The sequence below is a fragment of the Dendrobates tinctorius genome, unplaced genomic scaffold (genome assembly GCF_039654945.1).
Source record: "Dendrobates tinctorius isolate UK_male_01 unplaced genomic scaffold, ASM3965494v1 ptg000026l, whole genome shotgun sequence".
NCBI lineage: Eukaryota > Metazoa > Chordata > Amphibia > Anura > Dendrobatidae > Dendrobates > Dendrobates tinctorius.
The window spans coordinates 13,444,054-13,470,741 of record NW_027361694.1 but is presented as its reverse complement, the minus strand read 5'-3'; the positions used below and the strand labels follow the sequence as shown (position 1 = coordinate 13,470,741).

Sequence of the window (26,688 nt, the reverse complement as noted above, 5' to 3'; positions counted from 1 at the left end):
ACCTAAACCACATTTTGGAGAGTTTCAGCTTTCACAAACAATTTATACAAACAATGGATGAATTTAACGTCAGGTTATAAGCTTTAATTTACATAACATGGATAAGCGACATAACTTCTGTCAGGGAATGTATATTATATACAGTATATATATATAATATCTCTTAAAGTGACAGGTGCATATAATGAAAATAAGAGTAAAAGGTTTTGGAAAGTGACACGTGCATAGAAAATAACTAACAACAAAGCCCAATTAAAAAGAATAGGCCCAAAACAATCAATATATCAATGCACAGTAAATATATATATATATACACACACACACACACACACACACAATATGAGTGCATAATAGAGCAATAATATCATAATGTCAGAAAACACTAGTGACAGCGTTCACCATAGAGTAAATAATAGCTCCACATATATGGCCAAAAAATGTAATCCACATGTGCAGAATTACATATGAAATATGGCATTATAGATAAAGAAATAAAAAGATATGAAAAAAATAAAAATGAAATAAATAATGTCATGAGCTCTACATTATGATAAAAAGTTCCAAGTCCAATATCATATGCCCTATACTTTCTAAACATGGCCCAATGTTAAATGATGATAATACATTATACCAAATGTTGGAAATTATTCATAGTAAAACATGGGCAATGGTCCATAGGTGATAATGTCCGTTTCACCACTTCTTGGGAAAGGAGAATTTCCATAGGATGTAAAGTTCCAGTTCACTTAGATTGTAAAATGAGTGAAAAAAAGCTCCACAATTACTATATCCTTACCAGACATTTGCCAGGCTTAGTGACCGAACCAATATTTGGTAAACATTTATCGAATACTCCCCTCATGACACCGAGGAGGAGCAAAAACATCCGAAAAATTCTTGTTCAAAGTCACTACATTAGTAAATCCAAAGACTTTTTTGGTGCAGGAAAGCAAAAATGGGGGTTTTAACCCTGTGGTGACTGCATAGCATGCAAAAATATGATTAGGTCCACAGACTTTTCCTCGTCTGATCGGAGGAGAGAGTACAAGATCACACACTATATCTTGTGCATTACTGACTTTGTTGTGTACTGTGCGATGTGTACTTGTGATCTTGTATACATTATACATTACTTCACGTGAATAACGCACACACGTTCACGAGCACGTAAGAGATATCGTAGCAGCAAGGGATGACGTTAATATTACAATGCTTAAGACAATTCCATGTCGCTTCAGATTGCACCACCATTGTATCCCAAAGATACGGATAGAATCCAAAAGATAGAGAGAATACGTGGTGGGATCCGGGGTGGAGATATGAAGCAAAACCTGGATCAGCTGGAGAGCCACTGGATTACCACTCTTGGCACTATGACACCAGCAGGACTAAATGAACATATTAGTTTTGCCCCATTCCTGTAAACAGATCTTTTGTATAGATTTTTTCATGAGTTCCGTATTCTCTTGATCTTGATTTTTAATCTGTGTGTTGTTTTTCTTTAATTGTTTTTATTCTTAGTCTATCTCAGCATTTTGGAACACTCTTCAATAGAGTCATTGTGGACCTTTTTTTCAATCGTCTTACAATCTAAGCGAACTGGGACTTTACATCTTATAGAGATTCTCCTTTCCCAAGAACTGGTGAAATCGACATTATCACTTACAGACCATGGCCCATGTTTGACTATGAATAATTTCTAACATTGGGCATTATGTATTATCATCATTTAACATTTGTCATGTTTAGACTGTATAGGGTCGTGGCTGGGTCTTCCAGCAAGACAATGACCCAAAACATAGACCCAAGGCAACAAAGGAGTGGCTCAAAAAGAAAAACATTAAGGTCACGGAGTGGCCTAGCCAGTCTTAATCCTATAGAAAACTTATGGAGAGAGTTGAGGCTCCGAGTTGCCAAGCAACAGCCTAAAAATCTTAATGATTTAGAGATGATCTGCAAAGAGGAGTGGACCAAAATTCCTTCTGACATGTGCTCAAGCCTCATCCTCAACTACAAAAAAAGTCTGACTACTGTGCTTGCCAACAAGGGTTTTGCCACCAAGTATTAACCTCTTCGTGCGATCGCAGCATTTAGGAGATAGCAGGAAGAGACCACTGCTATACTCACCTCTCAGACGCTCCCTGTGATCAGATCAGCGTTGTCCAGTGTTGTCCTCCAGGTCTGCAAGTTACGGTGGCTTGTTTGGCTCAGCCTGCAGTTGAGCTTAGCAAGCGATCTGCCTGTGCAACACTGACAGGTCTCTTGCAATACAATACATATGTATTGCATTGTAAGAGACCAGTGATCAAACAAATAAAGCAAATAAAAATTGAAGTCCCATACAGGGACTAAGTAAAAAAGTTTAAAAAAGTAAAAAATGTTTTAAAACTATTTTAAAAAAATCCCAAAATAAATAAAAGAAAAAATATTAAACCAATAAATACATATATATTTTTTTAAAAACAAAAAAAGTACACATATTTGGTATCGCCACGTTCGGAATGAGCCAACCTATAAAACGGTCACACTTGTTCACTTCTTCGGTGCATACCGTAAAAAAAATGGAGCAAAAACCTTTGCTTTTTCATCATGTCGCCACACAAAAAGTAGAATAAAACGCGATCAAAAAGTCATATCAAAATAAAAATGGTAGCGATGAAAACGTCATCTTGTCCCGCAAAAAACAAGCTCCACACAGGTCCAACAGCAGAGAAATAAAAAAAGTTATAGCTTTCAGAATAATGCGTTGCAAAAACAATTATTTTTTCAATAAAATAGTTTTTATTGTGAAAAAGCGGCAAAACAGAAAAAAAAAAAAAATGTCTTATGACTGTAACTGTACAGTCATACTGAAGAATAAAGCTGCTTTATTAATTTTACTACACACAGAACATCATTAAAAAAAAACAATTCCTGAATTCCTTGTGTTTGAGCATTCAGTCTCTCAAAAATCAGAGTAGAAAGCAATCAAAAATTTTCATGTACCTGAAAATGGTACTAATAAAAAAGTCAGCTCAGCCTGCAAAAAACAACTTTGTCAGCCGAAATATGGAAAATTATAGCTCTAAAAAAAATAGTGATGCAATAAAAAGCCTCATTTAGTGTGTGACAGCTGCCAAACATAAAACACTATATAAATCTGGTATCACTTATACCGCACGAGGAATGGCGTAAAAAATAAAACCAATTCTACACATGCTGTTGATTTTTTCACTCTGCCGCCAAAAGATCGCATTAAGGATCGGCGCACATTCATCCTGCACTCTGCGCTGAGCGCTTACACCGGGATTTCTGTGTAAATCTCTGAAATAGGTGATTCAAATGGAACACCCGGCGGAATATATCCTATAATGAGGCAGATGGAGGCACTGTGGATGGCATAGCCCCTGTGATCAGGTGGTGTCCTTCTTTTTAATAAAAGCGCAGTCAGTCAGTTTTGTGCACCTCTGAAAAGAAGGACACCGCTGAACAGAGGCCAGACAGTGTCTAGAGTAACTTTGTTGCCTCTTTATAGTGAATGTATCAGGGGTTTCATCTATCACATCACTCAGAGATTTAGATAGAAACCCCAAAGTAAGTGCTCAGCATAGAGCGCCGGATAAATGTGATCCCAAACATTATGTAAAATGTTACCAATAAAAGTTTCATCTCATTCCACAATAAAAACAAGTCATCTGTTAATGGAAATATAGGGGGCTTCCACATTACTGGTAGCACAAAGGCTCTGGAAAAGCAAAATGGCTTCTTACCCACCAAAAGAAATTTTGAGCTTCAAAATTCAAATACCCCCCCTCCCTTCTGAGCCCCACAGTGTACCAAAACCACATATATCATCCACATGTTTGGCATTTCTGTAGTGATGAGAGCCCATCTAATTTATGGGTGCATGTATCCAGAAGCACAGGCTGGGCATAACGTACTGGTGACTGCAACGTACTGGTCACTACAATGGCAGTTTGCATATATCACTCAGCAACATCCACTGCTGCTCGTTTCTGGAAGACACTTATGGTGTCAAAATCACCACTACACTTGTAGATAAATTCCTAAAGGGGTGCAATTTCCAAACTGGGGTCACTTGAGGGGGGAATCTGCTTTTCTGGCATTTAGAGGCTCTTTATATAGCCTGGAAACGAATTTGTTCTCCAAGAGTCAAATAGCGCTCGGTCCCTCCAGAGTCTTCCTGTGTGGCTAAGCAGTACTGAACAGCCAAACAGTCAAATTGTGTAACACATTTTGTCACCATTTTTACCCATTTCCCAGTGTGCAAATGTAAAATCTTTGGCTAAAACGATTTTTTTGTGGTAAAAATTTAATTATTTTTTTTCACTGCCTAATGGTATCAAATTCTGTGACACACTTGTGGTGTCAATATGATCACTGCACTCCTAGATAAACTCACTGTGAGGTGTAATTTGTAAAATGGGGTCACTTATGGGATTTCTGCTGTTCTGGCACCTCAGGGGCTCTGCCAATATGACATGTCTCCCTCAAACCAATGCAGCACCTGCACTGTAATATGGCGCTCTTTCCCTTTCATGCCCTGCCATGCTCCCAGACAGTAGTTTTCCATCACATACTGGGTATTGGCATACTCAGGAGAAATTGCACAACAAACTTTGGGGTTCATTTTTTTTACTATCTTTATGAAAATAAAAAACTGAGGGCTAAAGTAGCATTTTTATGCTAAAATTGTTTTTTTGACAGCTCAATATTATAAAGTTCTGTGAAACCTCTGGAGATTCAAGGTGCTCACGAGACATCTAGATAAATTCCTTAAGGGGTCTAGTTTCCAAAATGGGGTCACTTGTTGGGGTTTCCACTGTTTAAGCACATCTGGGGCTCTCCAAACGCGACATGGCGTCAGCTAATTATTACAGCATATTTTACATTCAAAAAGTCAAATGGCGCTCCTTCCCTTCTGAGCCCTTCCGTGTGCCCAAACAGATTTCCCCCACATATGGGATTTCGGCATGTTCAGGAGTAATTGCTAAACAAAATGTATAGTCCATTTTCTCCTGTTACCCTTGCGAACGTAAAAAACTTAGGTCTAAAGGAAAATTTTTGCGAAAGACAAGTAAATGTTTATTTTTTCCTTCCACATTCCATTCACTCCTGTAAAGCATCTAAAGGGTTAATAAACTTCTTGAATGTGGTTTTAAGTACCTTGAGGGGTGTATTTAGAATAGTGTCATGTTTGGGTATTTTCTGTCATATTGACCCCCCAAACTCACTTCAAATGTGAAATGGTCCCTAAAAAATGGTTTTCTAAATTTTATTGGAAAAATTAGAAATTGCTGGTTAACTTTTAACCCTTATAACTTCCTAACAATAAATTATGCTTTAAAAATTGTGCTGATGTAAAGTAGACATGTGGGAAATGTTATTTATTAACTTTGTTGTGCGATATGACTCTCTTATTTAAGGGCATAAAAATTAAAAGTTTGAAAATTTAAAAAGTTTTCTCCAAATTTCCATTTTTTTAACAAATAAGTGCAAGTCATATCGAAAAAATTTTACCACTATCATAAAGTACAATATGTCACAAGAAAACATTCTCAGAATCACTGGGATCCGTTGAAGAGTTATGACCTCATATAGTGACACTGGTCAGAATTGAAAAAATTGGCCTGGCCACGAAGGCAAAAACAGGCTCTGGCACGAAAGGGTTAAGCCTTGTTTCTCACTGCAAAATGCAAATTCATTTATATAACTTATACAATGTGATTTTCTGGATTTTATTGTTTATATTCTATTTGTCAATGTTAAAATTAACCTATCCTTAAAATTACAGATTGTTCATCTCTTTGTCAGTGGGCAAACTTACAAAATCAGCAAGGGATCAAATATTTATTTTCCCCTCTTCATCTATAATACCAGATTTCATATGTAGTTTTGCATGTGTGGCTTATCTTTTCTGGCCATAAATATGGAGCTTTTGTTTGCTCTATGGTGAACGTTGTCACTAGTGTTTTCTGACATGATATCATCACTCTCTTATGCACTCATATTGTGTGCACATACAGTATATAAAGTGGGTACGGAAAGTATTCAGACCCCTTTACATTTTTCACTCTTTGTTTCATTGCAGCCATTTGGTAAATTCAAAAAGTTCATTTTTTTCTCATTAATAAACACTCTGCACCCCATCTTGACGGAAAAAAAATAGAAATTTTTGCAAATTTATTAAAAAAGAAAAACTGAAATATCACATCGTCATAAGTATTTAGACCCTTTGCTCATACACTCAAATTTAAGTCACAGCTCTCCATCCTCCTATCAAGATCACACCTCACCACTTGCACATTTGACCCGCTCATGTCCCACCTCATCCCTAACATCGTCACAGTCTTCATCCCTACTCTAACACACCTCTTCATCCCTACTCTAACACACCTCTTCAACCTCTCACTTACAAATGGTGTGTTCCCGTCATCCTTCAAACATGCCTTGATCACACCCATCCTCAAAAAGACCTCCCTTGACCCATCCTCTGTGTCTAGCTATCGCCCGATATCTCTTCTCCCTTATGCCTCAAAACTACTAGAACAGCATGTCCATCTTGAACTGTCCTCCCACCTCTCCTCATGCTCTCTCTTTGTCTGCTTACAAAAAGGCTTCCGACTGCATCACTCAACTGAAACTGCCCTAAATAAAGTCACCAGCGACCTACTAACTGCCGAGCAAGCGACACTACCCTGTCTTCCTTCTCCTGGACCTGTCTTCTTCCTTTGACACTGTGGACCATTCCCTCCTGCTACAGATTCTCTCATCTCTTGGCATCACAGGCTTGGCACTATCCTGGATCTCATCATATCTAACAAACCGAACATTCAGTGTCTCCCTCTCCCACACCACCTCCTCACATCGCCCCCTGTCTGTCGGTGTTCCTCAAGGTTCAGTTCTAGGACCCCTACTCTTCTCCATCTACACCTTCGGCCTGGGGCAGCTCATAGAATCCCACGGTTTGCAGTATCATCTCTATGCCGATGACACGCAAATCTACCTATCTGGACCTGACTTCACCTCCATACTCACTAAAATCCCACAATGTCTGTCTGCTATTTTAGCTTTCTTCTCTGCTCGCTTTCTAAAACTGAACATGGACAAAACAGAATTCATAATTTTCCCCCAGCTCACTCTAACACTCCACCAGACCTATCCATCAATGTTAATGTCTGCTCACTTTCCCCAGTCCCGCATGCTCGGTGCCTCAGGATGATCTTGACTCTGCCCTCTCTCTTTCAAGCCACATATCCAAACCCTTGCCTCCTCCTGCCACCTCAAACTCAGATATTTCCCGAACCCGTGCATTCCTTGACCATGAAACTATAAAACATGAGTGCACGCACTTATCATCTCCCGCCTCGACTACTGCAACCTCCTACTCTCTGGCCTCCCCTCTAGCACCACTCCAATCCATCCTACACTCTGCTGCCCAACTAATCCACCTGTCTCCCTGTTATTCCCCAGCCTCTCCCCTATGCCAAGCCTGTCATTGGCTTCCTATTGTCCAGAGGCTCCAGTTCAAAACCCTAACTATGACATACAAAGCCATCCACAACCTATCTCCTCCATACATCTGTGACATGGTCTCCTGGTACTTACCCACACACAACCTTCGATAATCTCAAGATCTCCTTCTTTACTCCCCTCTTATCTCTTCTTCCCTCAACTGCATAGAAGACTTCTCCCGCGCTTCCCCCATACTCTGAAACTCTCTACCCCAACACAGCAGACTCTTGCCTACCATGGAAACCTTCAAAAAGATCCTGAAGACCCACCTCTTCCGACAAGCCTACAACCTGAAGTGATCCTCAGTCTGCTGAACCTCTGCACGACCATCTCTACCCTCTCCTAGTGTATCCTCACCAATCCCCTGTAGACTGTGAGCTCTTGTGGGCAGGGTCCTCTCTCCTTCTGTACTTGTGTGTGTCTTGTATTGCTTATGTTTATTGTACTTGTCTATATTTGCCCATTTTCACATGTAAAGCGCCATGGAATAAATGGCAATATAAAAATGTATAATAATAATGCTGCCCATTTCCTTGTGATCCTCCTTGAGATGGTTCTACTCCTTCATTAGAGTCTAGCTGTGTTTAACTAAGCTGATAGGACTGGATTCAGAAAGGCACACACCAGTCCATAAAAGACCTCATAGCTCACAGTGCATAAAGATCAAATAAAAATCATGAGATCAAATGAACTGGCCAAGGAGCTCAGAGAAAGAATTGTGGCAATGCACACATCTGGCCAAGGTTAAAAAAGAATTTCTGCAGTACTCAAGGCTCTTAACAGTACAGTGGCCTCCATAGTCCTTAAATGGAAGAAGTTTGGGACCACCAGAAGTCTTCCTAGACCTGGCTGTTCAGTAAAATTAAGCAATCATGGGAGAAGAGCCTTGGTGAGAGAGGTAAAGAAGAACCCCAAGATCACTGTGGCTGAGCTCCACAGATACAGTAGGGAGAAGTTAGAAAGTTCCACAGAGTCAACTATCATTGCAGCCCTCCACCAGTCGGGCCTTTATGGCAGAGTTGCCTGACGAAAGCCTCTCCTCAGTGCAAGACATATGAAAGCCCACAGAGTTTGCTAAAAAACACATAAAGGACTCCTAGACTATGAGAAATAAGATTCTCTGGTCTGATGAGACAAAGATAGAATTTTTTGGTGATAATTCTAAGCGGTATGTGTGGAGAAATCCAGGCACTGCTAATCACCTGCCCAATACAATCCCAACAGTGAAACATGATGGTGGCAGCATTATGCTATTGGGGTGTTTTGGAGCTGCAAGGACAGGATGACTGGTTACAATTGAAGAAAACATGAATGTGGCCAAGTACAGAGATATCCTGGATGAAAATCTCCTCCAGAGTGATCTGGACCTCAGACTTGGCCAAAGGTTCACCTTCCAACAAGACAATGACCCTAAACACACAGCTAAAATAACAAAGGAGTGGCTTCAGAACAACTCTGTGACCATTATTGACTGGCCCAGCCAGAACCCTGACCTAAAACCAATTGAGCATCTCTTTAGAGACCTGAACATGGCTGTCCACCAATGTTCACCATCCGACCTGATGGAAATGGAGAGGCTCTGCAAGGATTAATGGCAGAGGATCCCAAAATCCAGGTGTGAAAAACTTGTACCATCATTCCCAAGAAGACTCGTCAATGTACTTAGTGTTGGACTGGGGTGCCAAGGGCCCACCAGTAACATTGACTTTTGGAGCGGCCCACTTTTCACCTGTATACAAATATTACAATACCCTCATTCACAAATTTACCTCTATCTCTATATAATAATAAACTGGGTAGTTTGGTTAATGAATGATGAGAGGCTGCTTTTTTTCTATACAGAGTAAATCAAGTGAATTATGCCAAGTAGTGCCCATACATTGGGATTGGGAGCCAAGATTTGCACAGGGGCCCACCGGGGCACTCCTTTGTTACCCTATGGGCCAGTCCAAACCTGGCTGTACTAGCTCAAAAGGGTCCTTCTACTCATTACTGAGCAAACGGTCTGAATATTTATGACCATGTGATATTTCAGTTGTTCTTTTTTTAATAAATTTTCAAAAATTTATATATTTGTTTTTTTTCAGTCAAGATGGTGTGCAGAGTGTACATTAATGAGAAAAAAAGAACTTTTTTGATTTTACCAAATGGCTGCAATGAAACAAAGAGTGAAAAATTTAAAGGAGTCCGAATACTTCCCGTACCCACTGTATGTGTTCTGTACATTGATATATTGATTGTTTTTGGGTTTGTACTTATTAATTAGACTTTGTTGCTATTTTCCATGCACTTGTCACTTTCAAAAACCTTTTACGGACCTGACACTTTAAGAGACATATATATATATTTTTTTTTTTATCTTTTTATGCCCTTAAGTCTTTTATGGACATATGACTTTAAAAAGGCCCCTTGTTTGGAATAATTATTTCTTTATTTATTTTACTCATTTGTATAGCACCATAAATTCCACAGCGCTTTACAGACATTATTGGCACTGTCCCTGATGGGGCTCACGATCTAAATTCCCTAACAGTATGTCTTTGGAAAGTGGGAGGAAACCAGAGTACCAGGAGGAAACCCACGCAAACACGGGGAGAACATGCAAACTCCTTGCAGATGTTGTCCTTGGTGGGATTTGAACCCAGGACCCCAGCACTGCAAGGCTGCAGTGCTAACCACTGAGCCACTGTACCTTTTCTAAGGCTATTTTTACCTTAAAATACCTCCAATGCTGTTGCCCTTTACAAAAATGGTGGCTGCGCGGTGTACCCACTGATCGTCAATGTTGCCAACGGCTGTTGGTTGTGACGTATGCAGCCTCTGACATCATGGGGGATTTCCCCTAGATCCGCTGCGAGCATCCAAGGAAATGTCATGCATAACATGGGCTTTCACGACACATGCGTCATATTATAGCCTGCCCCGGATACAGCTGTTCTTGGGGTCCCTCTTTACTTTTGGGTGCAATCTCCAGTCTCATTAGCTTCTATATAAAGTAGTCTTTACACAAAGGGAGTCACAGCCCCCCGAGGAAGACCACGCAAATGCACGTTGGGGCTGCTGCTTTCTGCATATTCACATACAGGCTATTATGTTTGAGATATTCTTTCTGATTATGTATGCCTTGTTTTTCTAATAATACACTTACACGCTGTATTGTTTTTGCAAATGTCATATTACTTTTATTATTTATCTTTTTGCAAATATCATGGTATACTCATATATTTAAATACTGGGGAGCCCCTATTATACACATTTATCATTTTCCCATATGGGATCTCAGAACCTATGCACTTTCATGGTCTACTCTTGATTTTTACCTAGCGATTCCTAGGGGAATGCCACCACTGTTGGCTCCAACTGTTATCTATTTATTTTGATTCCCATACCTGCTACCAATTTTTGTGGATTTGTAGTTCACTGACACCGTGTCCCATCACCTTTCACTGCTTGCTTTTTATGTACTTATTGCGCTAGTTATTGTTATGTCATTTAATAAATACAAAATCTTTTTTTTTTTACATTACATTCTGGATTCTGTACTCCAAGTCTCTTTTAGGATACATACTCTGATGGAGTGTCCATTATTCATTCATTTTGGTCAGCTATTGACATATAGTTTTGAAATACAGTACATTTGTATCACTAAATAATGTTTTCAGTTTGGATGATATTGATAGCATACTTTTGCAAAGTGGTTTTCCGCAATTTAGATATTAATTACTTTTTATGCACCTCCAGGGACCAGCTCTATGCAGATCCCATGGTGGCTCAATATACAAAGTTATAAGGAACTAAGCGGCAGAAATCAAAGAGAGTCAGAGTACAATTAATAGAGCTGCCCTATTAGTGCTCTACTCATTGTGTACACCTGGCCACTGCAACAGATGTAAAAAGTTGATCTTGCGGATACGAGTTGATCTGATATGGATGACTAAGGACAGGTTATCAACACCAAATCCTGGAAAAACCCTAAATTAGTAATTGTAGAAGCTAAGGTATAAGAAAATTTCTTTTTGTAGTCCATTGCTTGAAATAAAGTAAGATAAAGAAAAGTTAGTTTCTCAGTAAGTTGGAAAGATATCTGTGCCTTTCCGCACAAACTTTCCATGTAAGAAGACTGCTAAGTATTATTCTATTTGAAAGACTGAATCGACAAGTTTTATTCTCTTTCAATTAGTGTACTATAAACAATTAATATAAAACTCTGTCAATTACTACACACGATTGCCACTCACAAATGTACCGCAATGTATATTGTTCATTTTAAAAATAACGTATATTTCAAATTACTATTTTTTCAGATATTCTTCTAAAACCAGTGCATATCAATCCTGATTATTTGAATAATGCATTCAGAAAAAAAAAATGTTCTTGCTGCATCTTTTGAATGAAAAAAATGAAATTATGCACAGCTGGAGTTTATGTCAGTTCCAGAATGCTCAGCACGGTTACTTTCCTTATTAAATTACAGCATCTGAATTTCCTCTGCACTGAAATAACCTATGTAGTAGCTTGGCATTTTTTGAAAAGTACATTGTGCTCTAGCCTTGAAAAATCTTTTAATGATAATAACACATATAAAAGTTTGCAGTGACCTTGAAGTTACATTTCAGAGAACTTTGTGTTTCATGGATAAATGGCATGCAAACCTGCGTTTGAACAAATGACTCCTTGAGAGTTTTTGCACATCTCGTTGCTTTGCTTTCGTGTCAGGTCACAAGTAGCTGGGTATTGACAGGCTTCTCCAGACCAGCCAGAATCACACTGGCACTTTCCACAGTCACAAGTTCCATGTCCTAAACAAATAAAAATACTTTTAAAGCAAACAGAAATTTCTGTTTTTAGGCTTTTTTTCCCTCTGTGCATGGAAAGTGCTTTATAGTCAATAGTACATTCAATGTTACACTTTTCATAAATATTTAAAGGGCTTTTCCGTTTACTATTTTTCTTAAATTCAATTTACTTACTCTTGATTACTATGAAAAAGGACCTGTACTTAGCAACCCCAGCTGTAGTTCCAGCTCTCCAATGCCACTCTTTACAAGCTGCAGCAATTTGACCACTGCTACGGTCAATTTTCGGGTTCATTGACTCAGAATTAGTGATGAGCGAGTATATTCGTTGCACGGGTCTCCCCGAGCATGCTCGGGTGATCTCCGAGTATTTTGGCATGCTCGGAGATTTAGTTTTCCTCGTCTCAGCTACATGAATTGCGACTGCTGGACAGGCTGAATAAATGTGTGGAATGCTTGTTTGTTAGGCAATTCCTACATGTATTCAACCTGTCTACAAGTCGCAAATCATGCAGCTGAGACGGCGAAAACTAAATCTCCGAGCATGCCAAAATACTCAGAGACCACCCGAGCATGCTCAGAGAGACCCGAGCAATGATGCTACTTGCCCATCACTACTTAGAATGTCTTTTTTGGCAGAGCCTGGGAGCAGTGGAAAGACACAGCAAGAGCAGGGATAGGGGAGTAAAGTTAGCCAAATCCGCTGATTTCGCTGGGATTGGCTGACAATCTAATGTGTATGGGGGCATCATGATAGATTATGTTTGGGGGTCATAGGACTGGACTGGTTGGAATTCAATTAACCTATCCCAAAGTTTGGGAGTACCTCCATCATAGCGTATGCAGAAACGTTCAGCCGAACCAAGAGTCCCAGTATATGGCAAGCTAATAGATTTTTAAAAATTATAAAAGGAAAATCCCTTTAACTAAGGAGTTGTGAATCCAAATTATTCTTTTTGTTCTGCTACTTTCTGACACTCATAAGTCTCCATTGCACACCAATTTCAGATACAGTAACAACTAACAATAATGATGGTAAGTATATCCATTTTAACATCAACTGTGTCATCAAAAAACTTTTAAGGATCACTGTAAGATTATAATAAAACAATTTAAAATGGATATGATGCCAAGGTTTTGCTATCTAATCTGAGAGCAGCATAATGTAGGGGCAGAGACCATGATTCCAGCAATGTGTCATGTACTGGGCTGCTTGATATCGTTTTGAAAAAAATCTCTGTTTTATAAGGTGGAGATTATCAATACAGGACTAGTAAATTTGATGCCAGGTTGTCATCCATATTCATGAGTACTGTAAAACCCTGCCCCACCACTGATTGTCAGTTTTCTGGTTCTGCACACTAAGGCTATGTACCCACGTATGCAGAAAAAAACAGACTCCTTCCCAGGAAAAACGCTCATTTTTTTGCACTTTTTTTTCACGATTTTTGCGCGCTGTTTGCTCGTCTTTTTATGCGTTTTTTACAGGAGCATCCTCCTGCTCATAGAATATAGTTAGAAATGCGGATTTTTCCATGAAATGAATGAGCATACTGCGTTTCTTACCGCAATATGCACAAAAGTGGGGAATTCATTAAAATAAATGGGATGCTTCTAGTAAGCGTTTTTTAAGCGTTTTTTCCAGTAAAAATGCTTAAAAACGCGAAAAAAACACTTACGTGGATACACAGCCTTATACACAAAGCTGTACATCCGTGGTTTGAGCGGGCTTATACAAAACTCATCATTATGGTAGAAAAGCAACAAATAAAACTATGATATTATCAAAATTGTAGCATCCAGCTCAATAAGCTATGCATCGATAGAATTATGGTCTTTGCCCCTACTTCATGATGTCCTCAGATTGTGTAGCAAAAACCTGGTGACAAATTCCATTTAATAGATTTGAAGGATGCAGCCCATTAATAGAGACAAAGTAAAAAACATAAAATATTAAAATATTGGTGCATTGGTACAGGGGGTAGTGGATGTAAATAGCTATGTAAGAAAGACATTGCCAGACCTACAAGTATTAGGCTACTTTCAGATTTGTGTTTGGAGGCGCAGCGCAGAGCCGCCGCTAAGCTCCTCCCCGGCCACGCCTCCTCCGGTCAGCTCCTCCTCTGATCGCATGATGCTGCATGCGATCAGCGTACCCAATAGTTAGCGTTGGGTACGCTGGTCGCACGCTGGTACACTATTGCCGGCGCTTGCGCCCTTTTAGCGCTGTGCCGAGCGCACAAAAATGCAACACGGCGCGTTTTTGTGCGTATATACAGGTGCTTCTCACAAAATTAGATCATCAAAAAGTTAATTTATTTCAGTTCTTCATTACAAAAAAGTGAAATATATATTATACAAAGTCATTACAAGCAGAGTGGTGTATTTCAAGTGTTTAGTTCTGTTTATGTTGATGATTATGACTTACAGCCAATGAAAACCCAAAAGTCATTATCTCAGTAAGGCCGGGGTCAGACTTGCATGTGCAATGTGAGAAACTTGCGTGAGTCTCTCCCATCAATATCCGGCACTGCCGCTGGCACTCGGCACCGGAGGGTGCGGCTACATAGAAGTACATGCAGCCACACACTCCGGTCACGAGTGCCGGTGGCAGTGACGGGTATTGATGTGAGAGACTTGCGCAAGTTTCTCGCATTGCACATTGTCATTGTCTGACCCCTGCCTAATTTAGAAAACTTTGTAACACCAGCTTGAAAAATGATATTAAAATCCGAAATGTGGGCGTACTGAAATATGTGTTCAGTAAATGCATGCAATACTTGGTCTGGGCTCCTTCTGCATCAATTACTGCATCAATGCGGCATGGCATGCAGGCGATCAGCATGTGGCACTGATGAGGTGTTATGGAAGCCCAGTTTGCTTTGGCATGACAACCCGGGGTCTGCCAGAGTCACCTGTGATTGTCATTGCTGATCTGCTATGAGCAGATAGCAGATGGTCAATTCTGCTACACATAGCTGAAACCATGTTATGTGTAGCATAATCAGAAGGTCGCAGCTTCCAGTCTCTTAATCCCTTTACGACATCCGCCGTACTAGTACGGCAGAGGTCACTTTGCTCCCTTTGATTTGGGCTCGGGCACTGAGCCCACATCTTTCCTGGGACATGTCACCTGTTTTGAACAGCTGACATGTGCCAGCAATAGCCGCGGGTGGAATCGTTATCCACCCACGGCTATTAACTAGATAAATGCCGCTGACAAACTCTGACAGCGGCATTTAATTCACACTTCCGGCCATCCAGTCAGAAATCCTCCCACCGGTGATTTGCTTCACGTGATCGTGGGTCACCAGTATGTTGGCATGACAACCAGAGGTCTCCTGGAGACCTTTATGGTTGTCAGTGCCAGATTGCTATGAGCGCTGCCCGATGGTCGGCGCTCATAGCAAGTCAATGGTTCTACTACATAGAAGCGATCTGATCATCGCCTCTATGTAGCAGAGCCGATCAGGTTATGGCAGGTTCTAGTCTCCAATGGAGACTATTGAAGCATGCCAAAAGTAAAAAAAAGTCTTTGAAAATATAAAAAAATAAGAAAAATATAAAAGTTTAAATCACCCCCCTTTCGCGCCATTAAAAAAAAAATCAAACATACACATAATTGGTATCGCCGCATGCAGAATCACCTGATCTATCAATAAAAAAAGGATTAACCTGATCGCTAAACGGTGGAGCGAAAAAAAAGGTAAGAACACCAGAATTGCGTTTTTTGGTCGCCACGACAGTGCATTAAAATGCAATAACGGGCAATCAAAAGATTGTATCTGCACCAAAATGTTTTGGTAACATCAGCTCAGTACGTAAAAAATAAGCCCTCAACTGACCCGAGATTACAGAAAAATGGAGACGCTATGGAAAATGGCACATTTTTTTAACAAAAAATAAAATGAATCTAGACATGTTTGGTGTCTATGAAGTCATAATGACCTGGAGATTTATAATAGTAGATCAGTTTTATCATTTGGTGAACATGGTAAAAAAAATCCAAAAAACTGTTGTGGAATTGCACTTTTTTTGCAATTTCCCCGCACTTGGAATTTTTTTCCCATATTTGAGTACATGATATGGTAAAACCAATGGTGTCATTCAAAAGTACAACTTGTCCCACAAAAAACAAGCCCTCACATGGTCATATTGAAGGAAAAATAAAAAAATGTATGGCTCTGGGAAGAAGGGGAGCAAAAACAGAAGCGCAAAAGCGAAAAAGGGCAGGGTCTTGAAGGCGTTAATGAGACTATTGAAGCAAGTAAAAAGTAGAAAAAAAATGTTTTTAGAAATATATAAAAAGAAAATTAAAAATATAAAAGTTTAAATTACCCCACTTTCGCCCCATTCAAAATAGAACAAAAAAATAAAAATACATATTTGGGTTCTCCGCATTCAGGAACATCAAGGGTCCCCAAATTTTGTGAGTCCCTAACACTAAATCTGAACAGCGCACATAAGGAAAGAATTCCCAAAAATTCAAAAAAAGCACATTTGAAAGGTTGACTCACCAAACCCTGAATAAGACACTAGCAGGATGCAGCAGACCTCCATTGATAAAGGCTGGAGCAGCACAGGGGTTGGTGTTGTGAGTTCATTTTCCCCTTCATCACTGAGGTCTGGTGAACTCCCTATTCTGGTAAAGGAAGGTAATGAGCCTGATTATCAGGCACCTGAGACTAATGAGGATGACTGGCTGAGTGGAGTCACTGACTGGATATAAGGCTGCCGACGCCCTTCTGCCCTGCGGGTGATTTCTCTGTGGACTTCTAGGACACCAGTCTGATTCCTGCTTCCCTAAAGCTAAGTTTTCTGCTTTGCCTGTTTGCATTTGTTTTGTTTTTGTTTTCCTTGCTTTTCTGGATTCTGCCATTCCCTGCTGGGGTGAGCTGAATCTCCTTTTGCCTGTTGCTCTATCTTCAGAATATTCCTGAGTACTGACATAGTTTTTTTTTTTTTAAGCCTAGCGTCTTCAGGGCCTTTTTCACTGTCAGTCTGTTGGCTCTTATTTTCATAGGGTTTTTCACGGATTGCAGACAGCAGCCTTCCTGTCCTTTCCTATCTAGGTAGTTTTGGCCCCGTCTTTGCTCAGTCTATCTTTCTGTCTGTGTTAGTGTTTTCATCTTGCTTCACCGTCATTATATGTTGGGGGCTGCCTATTGCTTTGGGGTCTGCTCTGGGGCAGTTTAGATTTCCCCTTTCTTTCTGTAGGCCTATTTAATTCTCCGGCTGTGATCGAGGGGTCTAGGGCATCGTAGGAACCCCCCACGGCTACTGTTAGTTGTTGTGATAGGATCAGGGGTCTGCAATCCGATAGCTGCCAACTGCTCTGGTTTTCTGGACTTAGCTAGCATTTCTGTTTTTGCCTCCTACGGTGACTCAATCATAACAGGTTGGGTTGTGTGCTAATCTGCTTTGGCCAAAATAGTAACTAATACCCCATATCTTTTTGCACTTTTTATCATTTTTGCAGGATGCAGCTAGACCTCTTTATGTTGGCTTGGTTTTTTCTGTGTGATGCATATATATAGTGCTGAGCAGCCTGCCTGCTAATACTATGGGCGTGACTAATAGGCTGTTCAGACACTTTGCACCACACTTATCTGTGTGACAGATGTCCGATGCAAGCCCTATTTGTGTGCATTTTTTCCACTAGGCAGCCAGACCCTCTTGGGTTACTGGCTGCTTTCATCAGTGGTTTGCACCTGTGCTTCCCCAGTCTTTATCAATGGAGGTCTGCTGCATCCTGCTAGTGCATTAGTCAGGGTTTGGTGAGTCAACCTTTCGAATGTGTTTTTTTTAATTTTTGGGAATTTTTTCCTTATGTGCGCTGTTCAGATTTAGTGTTAGGGACTCGCAAAATTTGGGGACCCTTGACGTTGGGTTGCGAGCTAATCTGCTTTGGCCAAAATAGTAACTAATACTCCATATCTTTTTATCTTTTTGCACTTTTTATCATTTTTGCAGGAAGCAGCTAGACCTTCTTATGTTGGCTTGGCTTTTTCTTTGTGATGCATATATATAGTGCTGAGCATCCCACCTGCTAATACTATGGGCATCACTAATAGGCTGTTCAGACACTTTGCACCACACTTATCTGTGTGACTGAAGTCCTATGCAAGCCCTATTTGTGTGCATTTTTTCCACCAGGCAGCCAGACCCTCTTGGGTTACTGGCTGTTTTCATCAGAGGTTTACACCTGTGCTTCCCGAGCCTTTACCAATGGAGGTCTGCTGCATCCTGCTAGTGCATTAGTCAGGGTTTGGTGAGTCAACCTTTCAAATGTGTTTTTTATCATAATTGCAGGTCAGTTTTAGCTTTTAGTGAACATGGTATAAAAAAGCAATTGTAGAATTGCACTTTTTATGCAATTTTACTGCACTTTGAATTTTCTTCCTGTTTTCCAGTACACGATAAGGTAAAACCAATGGTGTTGGTCAAAAGTATAATTCATCCATCAAAAAACAAGCTTGCACACGGTCATATTGACAGTAAAATAAAAAAGTTATGGCTCTGGGAAGAATGGGAGCAAAAAAATAGAATGCAAAAAGAGAAAATCCCCAAGGTTGTGAATGGTTTAAATAATAGTAATGTATATGTAAGGGGTGTACAAGGACTGGTTTGTGCCCCACTTCCCTTTGCCCATGTTTATACATCCCTGAGAAGCTGGTACTTTTAATATATCCTATAATGCTGCTAAATTGTGTATGTACGATATATGTTATGGGTATTATAATATTGTTATACTATGTCCTGTATTGTATATATATATATATATATATATATATATATATATATATATATATATTCCTTGTATTGTACATATGTAGGGAGAGTGTAGGATCTGGATTAGCCCTCTAGAGGGGGGCACAATAGAATAGAGTAAGATAAGAACAAGTAAGACCAATGGGATTTAATTAGGAGGGGCCATCTGGGAGTAAGTTAGGAAAGATTCCTGAGCTCAGTTAGTAGGGGCTGAAAGCTTGGACATGACAGTTGAGTCCCATAACATTTAAGCAAGGAGCCCAGCCATCCAGGGCCTATGGGCTAACAGTCACACGCTAGTGGAGGAATACAGGGCAGCATCAAGATGGTAGTAGTAAACTTCGTGGGAACAATCCCAAATGTCCTGGGGGGGAAACGGATAGGGAACCTCTGAAGCGGGATGGTCTGGCCAGTCAGGAAACTGCAGCCCTGAAGGCGACGGTACGACCTTGCGATATTCCTGGAGGAGTGAGGAACATCACAGGGAAAGGAAAGGCTATGCTCTGAAGAATCTTTGCTATTTCTGTGACTAAACTGGATGAGCTGTGTAAAGAACTGAGTAAAGTTGTTTTGCTGTTACTAGATATGGACTCTGACTGTCATTGCGTGGTACTTAAAGGAAGAAGGCCCCAGACTGGAGTGGACTCTGATGTGCAAGTAAGTGAACAACCAAATGCACAACAGAAGAGACATTGTGTTTATGTGACAGAGGGCCAGGGTGTGACAGAGCATCACTTGCCACGACTATTACAGCCCTGGCCTCTGTTACATATATTCATACCCTGCAGTGGCATCGATGTAGCTATATCGGCGCCATTGTTTCTGGATAGTGAAGTGATTTATGCTAAGTGCAAATTGCAGCCAATGTGCAGCCGCTTGTCTGCTGCAGATCATCAATATTTCAACCAAGCGGGCATTTGCAGTGGCTGCAGCCTGCACATAATACAGCATGTCATATCACTCTCTAGGAAGCTGCTTTTCCATTTTAAGGGATATGCATCTCTAGTAGAGATGTACGACTTTGCCTTTTTTAGGGTCGAGTCGGGTTTCATGAAACCCGACTTTCTCAAAAGTCGAGTCGAACAAAATCGGCCGACTATCGGGAAAAGTCGGAGGTCCGACTGAAACACGAAACCCAATGCAAGTCAATGGGGAAGCAAAGTCAGCAGGGAGTGGAGGACAGTAAACACACCTACAGTGCCCATTTCAATGCCAACATCAATTCTTATTACTTAAGCTTGTCAACCTTAATTTACTTTATAATAATAGTTACGCATTGAAAACAGGGGGTTATTTAGCTAAAGTTGTGGGGGGGTAGGGCTGGTTCCAGGTTTTCGTGTGCCCCGGGCGAAAAAGTGTCAGTCGGCCCCTTTAACACATACCACAATTCATGATGCTCCGATACGGCAGAGAAATATAGATAAAGTACAATGACAAATACTTCACTTCTTACATTACATGACTGATATCTATTTTAAATTCTACAATAGCTCAAAACCGGACAGAATATTACTCCATACAGTATTATGGCCACCACATAGTGCGCCATGCAGAATAATGAGCCCCATATATTGCTCCATACAGAATAATTGGTCCCATATAATGTTCCATACAGTATATGATGAGCTCCACATAATGCTACAGTATATAATGGTCCCCATATAATGTGTCATGCAGTATAGGACAGTCCCCATAGAGTAGAATGAGCCCCACATATTGCTCCATACAGTATAATGAGTCTCATATAAAGCTCCATACAGAATGGGCTCCATATAATGCTCCATACAGAATAGGCCCCATATGTGCTCCATATAATGCTCCATACCCTATATGATGCCCCATAAATAATGAACCCCATATGATGCTCCAGTATATTATGGGCCCTATGGATGATGCTCCATTGTATGATAGGCCTATATAATGCTCCATATATAATGGGCCACATATGATGCTGCAGTATATGATGGGTCCCATGGATGATGTTCCACTGTATGATGGGCCTATACACTGTGTGCAGAATTATAAGGCAAATGAGTATTTTGATCACATCATCCTTTTTATACATGTTGTCCTACTCCAAGCTGTATAGGCTTGAAAGCCAACTGCCAATTATGTAAATCAGGTGATTTGCATCTCTGCAATGAGGAGGGGTGTGGTCTAATAACATCAACACCCTATATAAGGTGTGCTTAATAATTAGGTAACTTCCTTTTCTTTGGCAAAATGGGTCAGAAGAGAGATTTGATGGACTCTGAAAAGTCAAAAATTGTGAGATGTGTTATGATTGAGTCACCGTAGGAGGCAAAAATAGAAATGCTAGCTAAGTCCAGAAAACCAGAGAAGTTGGCAGCTATCGGATTGCAGACCCCTGAACCTATCAACACAACTAGCAGTAGCCGTCGGGGGCTCCTACGATGCCCTAGGCCCCTCGATCACAGCCGGAGGACTACATAGCCTAAAGACAGAAAGGGAAATCTAAACTGCCCCAGAGCAGACCCCAAAGCAAAAGGCAGCCCCCCACATATAATGACGGTGAAGCAAGATGAAAGAACAAAACACAGACAAAGACTGAGCAAAGATGGGGCCCATGCTAGCTTAGATAGGAAAGGACAGGAAGGCTGCTGTCTGCAATCCGTGAAAAACCCTATGAAAATAAGAGCCAACAAACTGACAGTAAAAAAGGCCCTGAAGACGCTAGGCTTTAAAAAAGCTATGTCAGTACTCAGGAATATTCTGAAGACAGAGCAACAGGCAAAAGGAGATTCAGCTCACCCCAGCAGGGAATGGCAGAATCCAGAAAAGCAAGGAAAACAAAACACTAATGCAAAAAGGCAAAGCAGAAATCTTAGCTTTAGATGAGCAGGAATCAGACTGGTTTCCTAGAAGTCCACAGAGAAATCACCCGCAGGCCAGAAGGGCGTCGGCAGCCTTATATCCAGTCATTAACTCCACTCAGCCAGTCATCATCATCAGCCCCAGGTGTTTGACAATCAGGCTCACTACCTTTCTTCACCAGAAGAGGGAGTTCCTCGGGCCTCAGTAGTGAAGGGGAAAATGAACTCACAACAGTACCTCCCCCTTGAGGAGGGGTCACCGAACCCTCAACCACGCCACCAGGGCGATCAGGGTGAGCCCGATGAAAGGCACGCACCAATCTTTTGGCATGAATATCAGAGGCAGAGACCCAGGAATTATCCTCCTGACCATAACCCTTCCACTTAACCAAATACTGGAGTCTCCGTCTAGCCAGACGGGAATCCAGTACTTTCTCTACCTCATATTCCATGTTACCTTCAACCAATACAGGGTCTGGAGGTGCAACCCCCGGAACAACAGGTTCAACAAACCTCTTCAACAAAGATTTATGGGACACATTATGGATTTTAAATGTGACAGGAAGAGCCAAACGAAAAGAGACTGGATTAATAATCTCCAAAATCTTGTAAGGTCCAATAAATCTAGGCTTAAACTTAGGAGAAGCCACCTTCATAGCAATATTTTTTGATGATAACCACACCATATCACCAACCTTAAATTGGGGACCAATGGTCCTATGTCGGTTGGAAAACCACTGGGCCTTTTCCTGGGAGAGAGATAACTTATCCACCACTTGGTCCCAGATCTGGTGCATTCTCTCCACCACAGTGTCAACCCCTGGGTAGGCACAGGGCTCCACCTGCCTTGAAGAAAATCGAGGATGAAACCCAAAGTTACAAAAAAAAGGAGACATCAAAGTGGCAGAACTAGCTCTATTATTTAAAGCAAATTCGGCCAAGGGCAAAAATGAAACCCAATCATCCTGATCAGCAGAAATAAAACATCTCAAATATGACTCCAAGGTCTGGTTTGTTCTCTCTGTCTGCCCATTGGTCTGAGGGTGAAAAGCAGAGGAGAAGGACAACTGAATTCCCAGCTTGGAACAGAAAGTTCTCCAAAATCTAGACACAAACTGGACTCCTCTGTCAGATACAATGTTCTCAGGAATCCCGTGCAAGCGAACCACCTGTTGTAAAAACAGGGGCACCAATTCAGAGGAAGACGGCAACTTAGGGAGTGGTACAAGATGAACCATCTTAGAGAACCTATCACAAATCACCCAAATAACAGTCATCCTTTGAGAGACCGGCATATCAGAGATGAAATCCATTGAAATATGGGTCCATGGCCTCTTGGGGACAGGCAAAGGCATCAACAACCCACTAGAGCGAGAACACGATTTAGACCGGGAGCACGTCCCACAGGACTGTACAAAATTCCTGACATCACGAGACAAGGAGGGCCACCAAAAAGACCGACTCACCAGATCTCTAGTACCAAAAATACCTGGATGACCAGCCAAAGCAGAGCAATGAACTTCAGACATCACTCTCTTCTTCCACTGGTCAGGAACATACAACTTTCGACTGGGACAACGCTCAGGTTTGTCCTCCTTGAACTCTTCCAGAGCACGTCTCAAATCGGGCGAGATGGCAGAAAGAACTACCCCTTCGCCTAAGATGGTAGCAGGCTTGGTCACCACAGGAGAATCAGCAAAGAAGCTCCTAGAGAGGGCGTCAGCCTTGACATTCTTAGTTCCAGGAAGAAAAGAAACCACAAAATCAAAACGTGTAAAAAACAAGGCCCACCTAGCCTGTCTAGGGTTCAAGCGCTTAGCCGACTCTAGGTAAATCAAATTCTTGTGGTCAGTGAGGACCACGACTTGATGCTTAGCTCCCTCCAACCAATGTCTCCACTCCTCAAATGCCCATTTCATGGCTAACAGTTCCCGATTCCCCACATCATAGTTACGTTCAGATGGAGAGAACTTTCGGGAAAAGAAAGCACAGGGATTCATTTTAGATGTTACAGGATCCTTTCGGGACAAAACAGCTCCTGCACCAATCTCAGAAGCATCCACCTCTACCTGGAACGGAAGTGAGACATCTGGTTGCCGCAAAACCGGGGCGGAGGTGAATCTTCGCTTCAGCTCCTGAAAGGAAGAAACAGCCTCCGGAGACCAATTTAACACATCAGCACCCTTCTTAGTCAAATCAGTCAATGGCTTGGCAATACTAGAAAATTTTGCTATAAATTTCCGATAAAAATTAGCAAAACCCAAAAACTTCTGGAGGGCCTTCAAAGAAGTGGGCTGAACCCAATCGTAAATGGCCTGTACCTTGGCCGGGTCCATTTCAATAGTTGACGGGGACAAAATAAATCCCAAAAAAGAAATCCTCTGTACTCCAAAAAAGCGTTTAGATCCTTTGACATACAGGGAATTCTCCCTCAAGATCCGGAACACAGTCCGAATATGTTCCACATGAGAATCCCAATCCTTGGAGAAGATCAAAATATCATCCAGATAGATAATCAAAAATTTATCGACAAAATCTCGGAAAATATCGTTCATGAAGCACTGGAAGACAGAAGGGGCATTAGTGAGCCCAAAAGGCATCACCAGGTACTCAAAATGTCCCTCCGGAGTATTAAACGCCGTCTTCCATTCATCCCCATGCTTAATGCGAATAAGATTATACGCCCCCCTGAGGTCAAGCTTGGTAAACCAGCAAGCACCTTTATCTCTGGAGAATAGATCAGAAATCAGGGGTAACGGATACTGATATTTAACAGTAATTTTGTTGAGAGCACAATAATCAATACAAGGTCTTAATGATCCATCCTTTTTGGCTACAAAAAAAAAACCGGCACCTAAGGGTGACGAGGATGGTCTAATATGACCCTTCTCCAACGCCTCCTTAACATAGGATCGCATAGCCTCGTGCTCGGGTACAGATAAATTGAAGAGCCGACCCTTGGGAATTTTACACCCCGGGCTCAGTTCAATAGCACCGTCATAACTCCTATGAGGAGGCTGAGACGCAGACTCATTCTCACTAAATACATCATAAAAGTCCGCCAAATAATCAGGAACATCATGCGACTGAGGAGAGGTGGAAAACACCAGAGCCTCACTAAAGGCACACCGACAACCCCAACTCACCACAGACACAGATTTCCAATCCAAAACTGGATTATGAATTTGTAACCAGGGAAACCCCAGAACAATAGTATCATGCAGATTATGTAACACCAAAAACCTGCAATTTTCTTGATGGTCTGGGGCGACCCGCATTACCACCTGGGTCCAAAACTGAGGTTTATTTTTAGCCAAAGGAGTAGCATCAATCCCCCTCAAAGGGATAGGCGTCTGCAGAGGTGTCATCGGAAATCCACAACATTTAGCAAAATCCAAGTCCATTAGGTTTAGAGCTGCTCCCGAATCCACAAAAGCCTTGGCGGAAAATGTGGACAGGGAGCAGATCAGAGTAATAGCCAAAAGAAACTTAGGTTGAACACCACCAACAGAAAACGTGTGTGCAAAGCGTTTCTCGCGTTTAGGACAGACAGAAATAATATGCGAGGCATCTCCACAGAAAAAACACAACTTGTTACGCCTTCTGAACTCCTGACGCTGCTCTCTGGAAAAAACTCTATCACATTGCATAGGTTCAGACATCTGTTCAACAGGTGGCAACACCTCTCGTGCAGCTCTGCGTTCGCGTAAACGCCGATCAACCTGAATGGCTAAAGACATAGAATCGTCAAGACCAGAGGGAACAGGAAATCCCACCATAGTATCTTTTATGGCTTCTGACAACCCCTTCCGAAAGAGAGCAGCCAAGGCATTATCATTCCAGGTAGTAAGTACTGCCCACTTTCGGAATTTTTGACAGTACAATTCTGCAGAATCACGACCCTGGTTCAATGCCAGCAGGGTCTTTTCAGCCTGATCAATGGCATTAGGTTCGTCATACAACAACCCCAAGGCCTGAAAAAATGCGTTCACATTAGTCAGAATAGGATCATCTGGTTTCAAAGAAAACGCCCAATCCTGGGGATCGCCACGCAGCAAAGAGATGACAATTTTAACCTGCTGCGCGGAGCTCCCTGACGAGTTAGGCTTCAAGGCAAAAAATAATTTACAATTATTTTTGAAATTCAAAAATTTAGACCGATCCCCAAAAAATACATCAGGTGTAGGAATCTTTGGTTCAGCAGCATGTGAATGAGCAAGGTAGGTGGAAATTCCCCGCACTTCCGCAGCGAGCTTCTCCACACGATCAGACAATTGCTTTATCTCCATTGAGAGAGAAAAAAAATTCCCCCTATGGCCTCAGAGATATAGAGGAAAAAATATACACACTTTTTTTTTTTTTTTTATACAATTCTTTCCTGCTATTGAGTACCCTAGAATCTGCGGTATGGCGGGTGATTCTGTTATGATTGAGTCACCGTAGGAGGCAAAAATAGAAATGCTAGCTAAGTCCAGAAAACCAGAGAAGTTGGCAGCTATCGGATTGCAGACCCCTGAACCTATCAACACAACTAGCAGTAGCCGTGGGGGGCTCCTACGATGCCCGTAGGCCCCTCGATCACAGCCGGAGGACTACATAGCCTAAAGACAGAAAGGGAAATCTAAACTGCCCCAGAGCAGACCCCAAAGCAAAAGGCAGCCCCCCACATATAATGACGGTGAAGCAAGATGAAAGAACAAAACACAGACAGAAAGATAGACTGAGCAAAGATGGGGCCCACGCTAGCTTAGATAGGAAAGGACAGGAAGGCT

The 26,688-nt window shown here is 41.3% G+C and overlaps 1 protein-coding gene across 3 annotated transcripts in view; it reads right to left on the bottom strand.

The window, feature by feature from the left end:
* ITGBL1 (integrin subunit beta like 1) overlaps positions 1-26,688 on the bottom strand; it is a 601,277-nt gene that overhangs the window by 367,672 nt on the left and 206,917 nt on the right. For 2 of the 3 annotated variants that reach the window (XM_073569513.1, XM_073569512.1), the window contains exon 3: positions 12,168-12,314. The exons of the other annotated variant lie outside the window; for it this stretch is intronic. In XM_073569513.1, coding sequence (XP_073425614.1) covers positions 12,168-12,314 — 147 coding nt within the window. The remainder of the gene's footprint in view (positions 1-12,167; positions 12,315-26,688) is intronic. 3 annotated transcript variants of the gene reach the window in all.